Genomic DNA, 16,087 nt, shown 5'->3' with positions numbered 1-16,087 from the left:
AATAATCATTAAATTTTTAATTGTAAAAATGACCGTAAGCCACTAAGCTTGCCTTTATAATTAAAATTAAAATAATATTTTTTTTATGCAACTTAGAATGCCAAACAAACAGACGACCCACCTGATGGAAAGTGGTAACCATTGCATATAGACATGATCAGTACCATGGACATAACAGTGTATACTGTTTCGCCCATGATACCCCCCATGCGTTGCCATTCCTGAGGACTCAGGTGTTATTCCTCTGTACTCTGTAAATTCACTACCATATCCCACCCTTCAAACCGAAACACAGCCATGCAAACACAACAAAGATCTCGCGGGCACATACCGATGAGCTCCGGAACAGACTTGTGTCTGAAATCGAAACTTCGCTCGACAAAGTTTCGATCTGGGGTGAACGCAATCTTGTTCACTTTAACCCTAAGAAGACACAAGTCTGCGCGTTCACCGCAAAAAAGACACCGTTTGTCGTATCTCCTTACTTTCGGGGCACTTCCCTCGATAATAAGTCGAGTCTGGGGATTCTTGGCGTCGATATATCTAGCGACGTCCAGTTTTGCGGTCATCTGGAGGAAAAAGCTAAGATAGCTTCCAAAAGTTGGGGGTGCTCAATAGGGTGAGACGGTATTTCACGCCAGAAAACCGCCTGAAACTATATAAAGCTCAAGTGAGGCCACACATGGAATACTGTTCTCACCTGTGGGCAGGAGCGCCACAGTACCAACTCCTTCCGTTAGACCGCATTCAAAGTCGGGCAGCTCGAATTGTTGACGATCGGCGTCTTACTGTCCGGCTCGACCCACTGGAACTGCGTAGAGATGTTGCATCTCTGTGCATTTTCTACCGAATTTATCATGGGGAGTGCTCTGAAGAATTGTTCGGATTGATACCTGCTGCAGATTTTCACCATCGTACAACCCGCCATAAACTAAAATTTCATCCCAACCATCTGGACAAGTGGCGGTCCTCCACCGTGCGTTTTTCAAGGCACTTTCTCCCACGCACAACCACTCTTTGGAATCAACTTCCAGCAGCAGTATTTCCGAACCGATACGACAACATAACCTTCAAGAAAAGAGCATATTCCTTTTTAAGGCCGGCAGCACACCTGCAATGCCGTAGGTGTTGTGGGTGATCATGGGCGGCGGTAGTCACTTACCATCAGGTGAGCCGCATGCTCGTTTGCCCCCTGTGTTGTAAAAAAAAAAAAAAAACAACTGCTTCATGGTAGAAACACAAATGGGACAGAGATGCAAGTAAACGACTTTTATACAAAGTCTCCCTCTGGTATGTATTAAGGTAATCAAAATCGTCGGCAAACTTTTGAAGAGTCCTACGACATTTTTTCTGAAGTAACACGAAGAAGAGACGATAATAATTTTGAGTCTGTCATACTAATATGACTCGATTAGCTGTCAAGTTAGTATGGGACTCTCTAAATTGTTATTTTTATGAACATGTTCTTTTAGCAGTTTCTTTTACTGGTACAGTACTGTACTGAACTTGAGTTTACGTGTTTTTTTTTTTATTTTTGCTCTCTACGTAATGATAAAAATAAAACAAAAAATAATACCGTATTTTAAAATGTATTAAACATAGATAAAAATATTAAAAATACAAAAAAAATAGGTAGAATATAACGTTTCCAATAAGAGTCAAGCGGTCAAAAGGTTAAAGAGATGCTAATTATTTCAATTTCATTACAAGTCGTGGTTTCATTAATTAAAAACAATTACTCAATTTTATTTCCTCAAAGAATACATTATGTTGCTAATCATAAATTTGTTGCTATGTGGTTTAATTGAAGTAATTACCAAAAAGTTTGTGTTATTTTACAGTTTGTATTGTCTGGAGATGAAAAATTTCGATGACAAATCAAATTAATTCGAGTGAGTGCAGAAGCTTCTAATCGGTGAAATGTAGACATTACATCACGTACAGGACGGTTTTAGATATGCTTCCTCTTATGAACGTTCAAGTTATGGAATGAGTTCCCTGCTTAGGCTTATTCAAGAGATTACAGCATGGTGTTCTTCAAAAAATTTGGTAAGGAGGTTTTTTCAGGGTCAGCAATACACTCCTAATCTCCCTGATATTGCAAGTGTTCATAGACTACTATCCTGTGTACTATTTGACTGGTATAAACAAAATATAAACATGTCGAGTGTTAGATTCACTATGGCAACAATCGTTAAATGTCCACTGCATTAGGAATTACAGTAGTGAGCATATTTACGTACAACCCTTATTAATAATTGAGAAAATGATTTTTTTGTTCGGTTGTTACTTTATAGCGCCTTAATAAAAAAATAGAAAAAAAAAAACAATTTAAATTCACAGATATAAAAATAACAAAGGTGAGAAAGCTGCCGCCTCAAAGATAGCGCGACAGAAATTACTATTTTATAAAACAAATTCACTATGAAATTTAGTATGCACGTACTATATGGAATGAAGAAGGACATAGATTAATTTTATCCCGGTCACGTGGCCGAGGTCACTGGTAAAAGCTAGTATGTAATACATCTTGCTGCAGCTATAATGTGACGGAACATCCTTCATGTCACACGTTCCTGCGCTGTGTGTCACGATGTCACACGTACTCATGTGCTGAGTCACTATTATTATCTATTAGCTATCTTGTGAATACAATGCTTCTTAGTAACACTTGTGTTTCTCAATTTGGATAATCTAATATAGATTATTTTTATATATTTATTATTAATACTATCTTTTACTGGCGACTTCGTATACGTGACTGGAATATGTTCATCGATCGTGATAAAAAGTAGCCCGTGTCCTTTCTTATCCCATAATAAACCTTTATATCAAATTATATACTAATTGTTTAAGCCTTTAAGGCGCTATACAATAACAAACAAACTCACTGTCAGATTCATAATATTAGTAAGGTAGTAGTAAGGCTTTCTGATAATGTAGTTTTCTATTGATGAAAGGATTTTTAAAATCGGTTGAGTAATTTATGAGTTTATTCATTACAAATAAAAAAATCAAATCTTTCCACTTTTAAATAGTATAGACAGATACACTATTTTCGTATCAGCCTTTGTGGAGTAACTCAGCTGTAAGATGATCAGGCGCCAGCGTGATCTTTGGGAGATCAGCCAACATTTTGTCGCCAAAATTACGTATAACAAGCGTCAATTTATCGTTAAATACCTTTTATCTGTGACTTCATCCGCCTGATCGGGATATGTTTACTGACCGGGATAAAAATTTATGTATTTACTTGCATGAATCTCTATATAAAGTATTCTATCTGTTAAGTCAGGATATACTCTTAAACTATCAGGAGGCCAAATTTCATTCAAATACATTCAGTAATTTTTGCATCAAAGAATAACAATAATTCATCCTCATACGTTTGAACCTAAATGGTCACGTACAATGCGGTTTCCGAGAAATTTTCTCACGCGAACGCTTAGGCTGTGGAATGAGCTCCCAAACAAAGCTTTCTCTAGAGACTACTGTATGGGGTTCTTCATAAAGGGTGCATTATGGTTTCATCAGGGTCGGCAACGCGCACGTGATACCCCTTATAGCTATGATACAGTGACCGTTTACCATCAGAGGGGTTGTATGCTTATTTGTCATACAAGTGAAAACAAGTAAAGTAGAATAGAAGCATTCATGTAGGTAAAATTTCGTACATATCCTATTATTTCATTCATTAACTATTAATTAAGCTATGTACTTGAAGTTTTATGAACTGCGTAACATATCTTCAAATATATATATATATATATATATATATATATATATATATATATATATATATATATATACAACTTAGAATGGCAAACAAGCTGACGGCCCACCTGATGGAAAGTGGTAACCGTCGCCTATAGACATGAGCAGTACCATAGACATAACAGAGTATACTGTTTCGCCCATGATGCCCCCCATGCGTTGCCATTCCAGAGGACTCAGGTGTTATTCCTCTGTACCCAGTAAATTCACGCCATATCCCAAAATGAAGACTAGACTAAAGAAATGTTATGTCACAATGGAATCAATTCTGATATGGCATTTCCTAAAATTTTGACTAAAATTGAAAATCCTCGAGACCTAAGTACCCACTTTACTGCAGGCACCTCTCTGTCATTGAAAAGGTCCCAAGTTTATTTTTGTATATACACGCAGACGAAGCTAAAAGCTTTCATTTTATAAAACCTTTTTTTTTGGGTCAGGCATCAATTAAACGGGACAACAAATATTTATAATACGAAAAACAATTTTTGCAGAACCTATCGTCAACACTTGACTTCATAATAGGTACATAAACATTGTCTGCATGACCAATATGAAAAGTAGCATATATTATTCTCCATTCTATAAGTATATAAATATACTGAATTTTATAATGATTAATAAAGCCATTAAAGTACCAAGTTGTAACAAAGACTGTAAAATGACGACGTTTGTCGTTCTCTTTAGTTTAAAAGACCCAAGAATTTTTTAATCGGTTAAGTAGTATTTTAATTTATTTATTACTGACCAAAAATCAATTTTTACTTCTTATATATATACTCTTCTTATATTATATTAGTATAAATTAATATATATACAAATTTTTACACGTTTTCCTCTACGTAACCAGGATATATTAATTAATTGACATGGAAAACATCATAAAGACCATCCGTGTTTTAATTACTAATTTTGTCTTAGAATTATATACGAGGTAATAAAAATTCATGACATTATCTATAAGATAATCAGAATGTAACAAATAAATAAACTAACTTAATATTAGTAAAATAAGTCCGAAACATTAATAAGAAAAACAAAAAGTCTTATTCCTACAGCTATCTTTTACAAACAACCTTAAGTATAGGATTAAATGTCGTTTTACATAAATTATAATCTAGAAGATAGATCAGAGCGTATTATAATTAGAAAATAGAAAAACCTATATAAATAATTTGTGTATGTGAATAGATTTCAATTATTATTGCCTTCTTGTTTCTCTTTTTTTTTATGAAACTATAAAGAGCAGCAAACAAGCTGACAGCCCACCTGATGGAAAGTGGTAGCCATCGCTTAAGTTAAAATAAAATTTCTTTGAAATTAAATTACAACACTAAAGCAAATAAAATTACAGTAACTTTGTTTAACTTCATACATATAATATATTATCCAAAAAAAGTCATTGACTAGTTTTATAAGAAGAAAAAATATATATAACAATTTAACAATGAAATATTACATAATGATAGAGAAAAATAAAAAAAGGGTTCCTTCAGTTCCACATTTTTTTCATATTTTTATTCATTTCCTTATAGCAATTCGTCTTTCGTTAATTGTGAACTGTTTTTGGTGATCATGTGTACATTTTTTAAATAATGTGAAACATTCATCTAGAATGAAATGTGGATGGAACTTGATAATGGTAACCATCGCCTTCATAGGCGTATCACGCTTCATCAGGTGAGTCGTAAGCTAAATCAATTTATTGAGAATCTTCTTAAATAGTTTTTACGTTATGTAAATACCTAATCTTTTTTATATTTAATAACCTCATAAATAAATATTCAATGTTTATTTATTAGTAAGGTAAGAATATTATATTATATCTCAGACAAAATTTTTATACTTATTAAATTATTCGATTTGTTTACTCAGTATTTTTTGCTACCCTTATTTTTCTTATCAGACATTGTAATCTCAATATGAGAAATTTAAATCCACAATATCATATTATGTTAAATAGAATTCATTTCAAACGTTCAAAGCTTAACCTAATCCTATCCAATTTCGAGCGTATCCCCTACATACACAATATATTGTCAAAATTTAATGCTGAAAAGTGTAATGCTTGTAACCTTTGTGAAAAAGAAAAGAGAATCTATAATATATATATATATATATATATATATATATATATATATATATATATATATATATATATATATATATATATATATATATATATATATATATATATATATATATATATATATATATATATATATATATATATATATATATATATATATACATCAGTTGAAAATTGCTCTATATTATATGTATATTATAAGCATGAATTACGAGTTATTAGGATTTAGAATATAATAGAATAACGACCCTGTTTGCGCTATTAGTCTGCACTGGTTTACCAGTTAGTGATAATGGGTGATAAGGATCGTGACGAATCCATCAAGACTTATACGTGGCGATAATATTGCCAGCAATATGGAACTAGCGTTTTTATTGCCAACAATTTCTCCCAGTGGTCACTGAGGTTTTATTTATGTACGCAAAGCTTGTGGAACTGATAATCAATGTGGGAGAAATATTTTTGAGAGGCAACCTCATACAGGCAAATGGAGTATATGACGACCCTTCCTCCCCGTACCAGATGGAGCGATGGCCTCAAGTGCGTTGCAGGGAGTTAGTGAATGCAAGTTTCTCGAGACCGTCCGTTATGGTCTACCCTCGTCTATGGAGGGTCGGGGCGCGGAGGGATTGTTAGTATTGGACTCTAACAGCCCCACTGTTAGGAATATACCCCTGTCCTACTTAATACTTACCTGATACTTAATTGTATAATTTAGAATAGACATACTAACTAGGGGGAACAGAATTCTTAATAACTAGGATCAAGGTAAAATCCTGGTGAGATTGTAACGATATGGCCAATAACCTGACTTCATCCCTACCTGTTACTCCCTATTGGTACCTCGTCAATATAAACCAATAGCCCGGGCTGGATCACCATACCATTTTTATACAATAAAAAAAGCATATACTGCAATTTGTTTAACATGAAAAATATAATAATATCATGTCAATATTCTTCTTTTACGAGAAGAAATCTATGCTCAGCAGCAGGAAGTTACTTATCATGATGATAATGAATTATACTCATTATCATAATCTAATAATTAAGCGTGATCAAAAATATAACATCTGTTACTTAGTAAAATAGCCTATATATTAGACAACAATAAGTCTATTTTACTTTGATACATATTGTGTGCGAATAAAATAAAGGTACCGTTAATGTCACGTAAAAATGTTTGTCGAACCATTTATCGGTCAATTACTTATCTTTGACCTACAATTTATGTTCTATAAGAATATCGGACAATGGCCCATTGGTGGTAGACTTTGGCCATGACAATAGGAAAATCTACATGACGCATGTATTAGAATTCTATTTTTTAATAAATAATTTTACACATATTTTTTTACTATCTTTTAAGGTTCTTCGAATATAATTTTTATATTTGGATATAAGTACATTGATAAATATTTTTAAAATTTTTTGCTGATTTTTTTTACTAATTAATTTATATTAATAATTAAGATGCTAAAATATAAAATAATAAATTTACATATTTATGTTTTGATACCTGGAAATTCATCAATTATGTATTGATACAAAAATATAATAATAATTAAAAGAATTACAGGGATATGATATTAATGTTTTAGTAATATTTATATAGATTAATTTATTAATAAAGCAATAAGCCAATTCTGAAGTTTTAGATTCTAATATAACTAAACTTACTCTATAGACTTCGATATAAATTATTCTAATATGATAACACACTATAGAGATAACAGTGATAATTTCTTATCTTTTTGTTAATTTAGTACACGATCTATTTATATACAAAATTTTGTATATAAAATATTTTATTCAAGACGGATGAACAAATATTTGAATAATATATATGTAATATACATATATAAGTGTCCTTCTCCGTGTCAAATAATAATTGTTTATCAATTCCCATCAAAACATAGAATGCAAAAAATGTTCAAAGTAGCTTTACGAGACTTTTACATGAAATCGTGCAACAAAACGTTGTGAAGCGTCATGTAAAACTAAGTCGGTTTCATTTATATTAATATTTTCGTTAATATTTATTTCTATAATAATTATAATAGGATGACAATTGGATGGCAACATATTTTACTAATAAAATGCTTTATTCTATTAAGTACATTGTTTAGATTTACTTAGTGATAAAAAAAGTGGATTTTGTATTCGTTTATTCTTTTATAATTATGGTTAAAAATTATGTATTGCATTGTCTTTCTAAAAATATTCGTAAGGAATATGTATCTTTTTTTTTTAATCTTACAATATATTTTTCCCCTATATTTATAGCGTAATAAATGTATATTATAATAACAATATTCTCACAGAAATATTTAAAAACATTAGCCTGTTTTGATGACAAATTTGTATAGAGATAATCCATTTACATAATCAAACCCCTTTATTCATAAAAGCTAAAACGTTAGTTTGCTTTATCACTGTCAAATTGATATATTAGTATAAAAGAAAAGGACAAAACATTTCAATAGCTAAGATAGATTTATATAAGGTCTAACGTTTTAGTGAATAAGAGGGCAAGTGATTAACACACACTAAAACTAAGAGTAATAAGTTCCTAAAAGTTCCAAGAAATAAATCCAGAAATTTATGGAACGAGATATGATTATTACGGATTATTGTAACACCACTTAAAGTCGCTTAGAAAGACTAGACTGGCATAAACTATTATATGCTCAGTATATTATTAGACACTTAATGTGACATGTAATAAAACCGTTGAAAAATTTGCATTTACAACATCTGAATTCTTGTAACTAGTTTTATTATAATTCCAATCCAAATGTTTGCATCACGTCATTTTTATTTTTATCGTCAGATTTACAAATTGGTATTAATTTATTTATTTATGATTACTTGTTAGCCGCTACTCGGAAAGAAGCTCAAAAATGTTAAAATTATAATGCCTTAATCTTATAATTTTAGTCTGTATTATAATACATAAAAAAAACTATTTAGTAGTATAATTTATGACATAAAGCAACACTCACACTAAATCCTTTTAATTCGGTTTCATGGCGCAGCGGTAGGCACTTTGTTTTTTAATGAGGTTCTGGGGTCAATTCTCGGTCGCGCTACCTCGATAACTTAGTTGCGTCTACTCTAATGAAAATAATCTATTATAATCGCTTAATATAGCTACAAACAAACAAAACAAAAAAATATAGACGAATAAATAACCATACCCTTTTGAAAATCACTTAAAAACAATCGCCTAATTTCTTTTCTAATATAAACACACTGTTTTCTTCAATGTTCATGTCATACTTTTTTAGGATTCCGTACTAAAAAGTTTATGACGTTGATACTTTGCTTATCCTTCTTCTGTCACAGCACTATATCTCAGTAATTATTATTAGTTTAAAATTTGAAATAATTGTACATATTCTATAATTGGTTTGTACATATTGCTATGCATTAAATTGGAAAAAAAATCATTTTCTTTGCTAGGAGGTTCAAAAAATACTTAAAATTTAAATATTTATCTACTAGTAGAAATATTGTATAAATGGGTTTTACTTGTGTATTTTAAAACTAAATTTTATTTATTTTTATGCTATATAGTTTTTTAGTTATGATCGAAAATGTGAGTATAAAACATATCAATTTTAAAATAAATAGATATGTAAATAAATTGCTCTCTTTAATTCTGAAGTTTCTAAATAGAGAAAAAAAAAAATACAGTTTATAAAGTAGATATTATATGGTAAAGGACATTTTTGAGATATTCTTAAAAAAAAAAACTCCAAACCAAATTATGCGGTCCACTTTTTAACCACTATTATGGTCAAAATAAGAAATTACGAAATGTAGTATGAATAATAACTATTGGGTACATACTTCGAATAAGAAATGTAATAAAGGTCATTTTATCTCATATTTATATACGAAACCCTCGGTATGTGAGTGCAACTCGCACCTGACCGGTCTTTTATTAATAATAAAATATCAATAATGTTGTGTGTATAGAAAATATTTTTCATATAAATAGTAGTTCTCTTTAAAGCGTATGTGTGCCAGTTCGTATATCGCAGGACGATATTGGGCCCGGCTTTCAGGTAAAGTCACGTATTACGACAATAACATTCATCGATACCGCTCAACCAATACACGTTCGATATTGAAAATTTTTAGTGATATACATGAAAATTCTTTTGCATAATCTTAGATACATACGAGCTTAATGGATGGATGGCAAAATGAGTCTTTATCAGTCCGTCATACTCGTGAACGAGTGTTGCTTGTGGAGTGTAACCGACCGCTGCTAAACAAAACTGTAAATGATTGTAAAGTCTTGTAATGATATGCTTATTATAATATTGTATCAATAATCTTTATTATTATGACAAAAATAATCGATTTTTAAAAAAGCAATAGCTTAGTTTTTTGCCCGTTCTTCTCAGATGGAATTGCATTAAAAAAAGGACTGTAGAATCATAAAAAATAACTATACAAAAAATGCTTTTATTTACGTTTATTCGAAGAAAATTCTTTTGATTTTCTTTCATAAAGTTTATATTCATTTATTGCTTTTTTTGACAATCTTTCATAAGGACGGACATTAAAGCTATGTCCTTGCTAATTGTGAATACATTTAAATGATTCTTTTCATTAAGATTCTGTTAAGATATATTTTTATGGAACGATATCTTAATTTATTACTATTGAAAAAAGGAAACTAGTAGCTAGCTCACACATATATAGTAGATAATAATTGCTACCTACATTTACATATAAATCATGCATATCAAAGAATATTTGCCGCTAATAATATTTTTGGCGATTTACATCAGTTGAACTTTTGCGTCACAGATTTCACTGGTTATATATTTATTTGTATATCTATAATATTCATTGCTGTCATATAATTTAGACTAAGAAGTTAAAAACTCATTTTTGACAACAGAAAACTTGGGGTTTGCCAAAGGGCAATGGAGCGTAGAATATTGGGTATATATATCAATTGTGTTCCACGTAAAAACGACTTCAGTTGTAGCAAATTAAATTATTTTGATTTAAAAATTAAAATACTGAACAGATTTTAATAAAATTTCAAAAACCTTTTAGATAAAAAAAATCAATTTTCCAAATCGGTGTACAACTGACGGAGTTATATAGTAACAAATAATAAAAAAAAACATACAACATTATGAAGTAAATTGAAGACTAGTTGATACAGTCCGTAATAATATACTGCGCTCTCGTACAAAAATTGTTGACGCAGCACAAAAAACGGCAACACTGAATTGGAACTGAGCAAGGCATGTGAGTCGCATACCAAAAGACAGGTGAGCCAAAATATGCACATTTTGGCTCCCTAAAAAACAAAATTAAGTCGCGGATGATCTCGTATGCGATGTACAAATGACCTCGAAAGATTCTATAAAGACTGGTACGGCTTAGTCAGCGATCGTGCAAGAAACAGTTGAAGGTGACCTTTGCCCAGCAGTGAGACACCATGAGCTTTATTTGATTGTTTGATTAATTGACCAGTTTTTTTTTCCTTTTATACAACTGAATTATCGACAGTATTAACAAAAGTTATTTTTAGAAGAATGACTTGAACAATTCCATAGTAAACCTGTTATAGGAATGCAAATTTTAGGCCGAAGTCTTACATAAGTTATAAATAAAGATTTATTATTGTAACTGTCTACGATAATTTAGTAGCAGTATTGTATAATGTAGTAGTTTTAGAGGTTTATTTATAAGCTCCTTCTAATTTTGCTGTGGCAACAATATAAACCGGCAGTTCGTACTGCCAGATAGAAAATTTAGGCAGACATATATTGATATTAGAAACTAAAATATATTAAACGCCATTTTAGCTAATATTGAATTGTGTATGTCACTGAATTAAGTCTTCATTTCTACGACAAATGAATACTTAATAAGAACAAATTGGTGGCGAATTAGCAAAGTTTCAAAATCGTTAACTACAGTGATTACTTTCGTTTGTAACTAATTTTAACCTCTCATTTTTTTATGTTTTCTATAAATTTTCCAAAACGTGTGATATTAACTGTCTTTTTGTTTCATTTCGTTTTTTTGCTCTTCTGTAAAATTCAATAATTGACTCTTAACACATTTTGCCTTTCCAACGTTAATACGTATAAATTGTCTCAAGGTTGTCACTTTACGAGAAGATTTTGGCACATTCAGCTTACGTTATACGGATGCGTTTCGTAACTATAATTGCATATAGTAGACTGCAGATATCCAATATCTATTCTTAACTCAACCAAGTTGTCTATTCCTCATCTATCAAAGGTAATTGTTCTATAGTTTATTATTTACTTCACAAATTTTGAATTCTACTGGAAAAAATATGAAAATATAGTAAGGTTTGTGTGTAAATTTGGTAAAAAAAATATTTAAAAAATATTATACATAGTACACGCATTGCCAAAATAATAATGCTATGTGATTTACATATTTATAGAGTTCTAAAATGCTAGATAAAGTACTAGGAGAGAAAAACGATACAAGAGATATATTTAATTTATTTTACATGTTGTAAAAAAATATTTGGTTATAAAATTAATCTCATTCCTTTCCTTTAATTGATACAACTTACAGGTTTGTAATATTTGTCTTCAATTTATTAGGAAGACGATAACGCTATTGTTTGTATGTTTTTGTTTGGGATTTTTTGCTTTAGAACAAGTAAGCAACATTTTCATGGAAATAGAGAAATTATTAGGGATAAGTTATAAATAGATGTATCATACATAAGACATTTCTCTAATAGGGAGCAATCCGACTGCGGACGTACGATGTCGTTGTACTCTTTATATCGTTGACCGCATACGGTTAGAATGCAGTTGATGAAGTCTAATCTGGAGATTCCATAATTATTATCATTTGTTACTGCATATTGTAATATAACCTATCTAAGTATTTATTATAATAACGACTTTTCATGCTATCTCCATTTTTTATGGGTTCTTACTAACTTTTAATTTAGAATAAGCAAGAACCACATTACGATTGAGATAAAACAAAATACATCAGTCGAGTCAGGAATACAGTTAGGAGACGAATAAAGAATGCTTTACCTATAAGAAGAGATGTAATATAATAAATATATGAGTTCAAATAAGGCAAAAGTCCGTCTATGTTCACTCAACTCAGTCGTGTAATGTCGACGCTTTAACATCTTAGGATTGTTTGCATTTGAAGTAGCAACTGTAGTTAGTTGACTCCATTGAACAAATAGTCTTAGATAGGTAGGTAGGTAAATTTTTATATTTTAAATAATAAAGAAATACTATTGGATACAGTGAAACCAGCCTTAAAAACCGGTGCGTCATTTCGAAAAATTAAGAAAAAAAACAAGAGAGATGTGAATTTGTGTTATATTATTTAGAGATAAGAAATTATAAAATTTAATATTATATAATAATGGTCGATGACTTAAATGTTTTACCTGATCTTTCTTTTTAGAATTATTATTTAAATTAAGAACACAATTGTTTGTCATACTCGGAGTTCCGTATGTAGTCCATACAGTGCCTGTTACTGCATCTCGTCACGTAACTTCATAAATTTTTACTATATCTAATGTAAACAGCTTTAGTGTATTGACAGCGGCGGCTATTCGGTCGCCATATTGAGATTCGATATTCGAGTTTTGAAATCTTGATATTAGCGTTTTATAGGTTAATCTTTCATATAGATAAAATTGAAGTATCTGTATTAGATAGCATAGTTTTTAAATTAGATCATTATTATTAAAAAGCTGATAAAATGTTACGTGTGTGGTTAACACATTTTTTTTCTTTATCCTTATCAATTAGTTCTTCATTTTTATTATCTACTAGCTTTTACCTGCGACTTCATCCGCGTTACCGTATTATGTTTACTGATTAGGATAAAAAGTAGCTTATATCTTTCTCCATTCCAAACACTACGTATATACCAAATTTTATAGAAGTTGGTTGAGCTGTTAAGGCGGTAAGAGGTAACAAACAAATCTCACTCTCACATTTATAATACTAGTAAGAATTTAGTTGAAATAATAAGTATATATATATTAAAGAAATATCTGATATAGCGAGTATTTATGGCGTCTCCATTACTAACAATTGCTTCCCTCTAACAAGTGGGCATTAAGCTTGTTTGTCTTCTTAATAATAAAAAAAAGAGTAATTTATCAGCTGTTAACTATTGACCACATGCCTCCCCCTAAGGTGGGTTTTGCCAGTAGTTGCCACGATTGGCAGGCGAGTTGACACCACAGTTGGGTTTGGTGATGTTTTAAGGGAGACGCTGCTGCCGATCCCTCAACCATTAAATTTCCTTAGTCGCCTCTTATGGCACTCATAGAAAAGGAAGGAGTGGCCCATTCTATGCTACTACCATATGGCAATGTTATTGGAATGTTTACCGCGTTTTAAATCGTAATATATAATGTATAAAAAAGATTATTTTTAAAAATATGTATTTTTCAAAATATCGAGTAGTTGAAAACTTTGTCCTTTGTAATGAACAATTTTCTTATTTTAATTTTTTTGAACGATGGTTATACACCATCGTTATAATATGTAAATAATGTATTATATATATATATATATATATATATATATATATATATATATATATATATATATATATATATATATATATATATATATATATATATATATAAAATACCTAATGGATAAGATGGATATTACAAAGAAAAATTATTTAAAAAAGATACATAATAGACAAGTTAAAATAATCAAAGTAACCAAATTAAGGTTACTGAATAATATTAGATAATTAGTGTTTAAGATAATCTTGATTTTATTTTTGTTAATTTTCAATAACAACAACATTCATTATCGCCTATTACTCCTTTGTTTTTTCAATTTCTCCACTGTATTAAAACATACAATGAAGTTGGTAAAATTATATAATATACTCGTGTATAAAATAATTTTATAAATAATACATCCCTTTACATCATACTTTTTTTTTTATACCTGGCATATTTAGTTAATAATCTTGACAACAATATAAAAAATATTTAATATTTTTTTTCTATTCTGTTAATTAAATAATCAATTTTGAAAAAATGGCGTGCCTAATTATATACTAATTAAGTTTTATGCTAAATATAAAAGTAGATTATAGGTATACTCTTGTAGGTATTACTAAGTTTAAGTATTCTATTTTTTATCCGCAGATTTTTTAAGTGCACGTTAAAATATTATATATTTCTTAAAAAAAAAAAAAAAACTGTAGAAAAATACTTACAAAATATTTTTCATGGTGTTAGACTTATCCAAAAAGGTTTTCACTTATAGAATCACTGTATCTTACACTTTTTCACTATACATAACGATCACAAAATATCTTACTATCTATTTAAAAACACGCGTCAGGTACAAAAAACATCGTTGAAAGTCGCAATTTTAATATGCGTGCGCGCACCCACTCATCTGGGCGCTTAATCATTGACTGGCGCTTGCGAATTGCGACAGCGTTGCCAGATGGGATTTTTAATTTCTACTCAAATCTCAAATAACTTTTCTCCAAATTGATTCGATTTCTTTCACTCTTATCTGATCAAAACCATGTATTTTTTTGCTACCATCTTATCATGTACTCCCTACGTACAAGAACGACCAAAAAAGTATACTATAAAAAACGTTATTTATTAATAACGTCTGATTCCTTGACTTTATTTTAATATTTATTCGTTGGATCTATATATTGTTAAATGCGATATATAACTACCAAAATAGTTGAAAAAAATTACTTAAATTTCTTTACACCTATTTAATGTTTCTCCAAAAATTTTTCCAATACAAAAATTTTTACCTGAAATTGTGAAAAAATACCCTATCTGGCAACGCCAGTTCGCGAATATGTATGCGCGCGCGCCGGCGTTTACGCGGCGTGTGTCAGAGCTTACAGCTTCAATTAATAAATTTTATGACACTTCGCTAACGACAAAGTTGCACGTCACTGCCTCTAACCTTATGTCTACACTCAAGGAAAATGTCAGTCTGCTTTTATATATTAGTTCACGACTTGTGATTGATAATATCTAATATGAATGTGAAACTGTTATTGTATTAGAATAGCGCCATCTAAAGGTATTTCAAAGGCCCTTTTCTATTATTATTATTATATTCGAGCAGAAATTTAAACATAAAGAAACAGCCTAAGTAACTATCCATCGTACAGTTCTATTGAACTAAATTTTATCTAGAAAAG

General features: G+C 30.2%; 1 protein-coding gene across 1 annotated transcript in view; it reads right to left on the bottom strand.

Moving 5' to 3' along the window:
- Window positions 1-15,748, bottom strand: part of LOC113521397 (collagen alpha-1(V) chain-like) — a 90,886-nt gene extending 75,138 nt beyond the window's left edge. Inside the window, exons 1-2 of the mRNA XM_026906926.3 lie at window positions 15,689-15,748; window positions 15,122-15,228 (exon numbers count right to left, since the gene is read on the bottom strand). Of these exons, the coding sequence (XP_026762727.2) occupies window positions 15,122-15,135 (14 nt within the window). The 5' untranslated portion in view covers window positions 15,136-15,228; window positions 15,689-15,748. The remainder of the gene's footprint in view (window positions 1-15,121; window positions 15,229-15,688) is intronic.
- Window positions 15,749-16,087: the final 339 nt, after the last annotated feature.

This window comes from Galleria mellonella, unplaced genomic scaffold (genome assembly GCF_026898425.1).
Source record: "Galleria mellonella isolate WM207_F2 unplaced genomic scaffold, CSIRO_AGI_GalMel_v1 utg19, whole genome shotgun sequence".
In the NCBI taxonomy this organism is placed as follows: domain Eukaryota; kingdom Metazoa; phylum Arthropoda; class Insecta; order Lepidoptera; family Pyralidae; genus Galleria; species Galleria mellonella.
The sequence above is the reverse complement of the archived record's forward strand: the minus strand, read 5'-3'. Positions and strand labels throughout refer to the sequence as shown.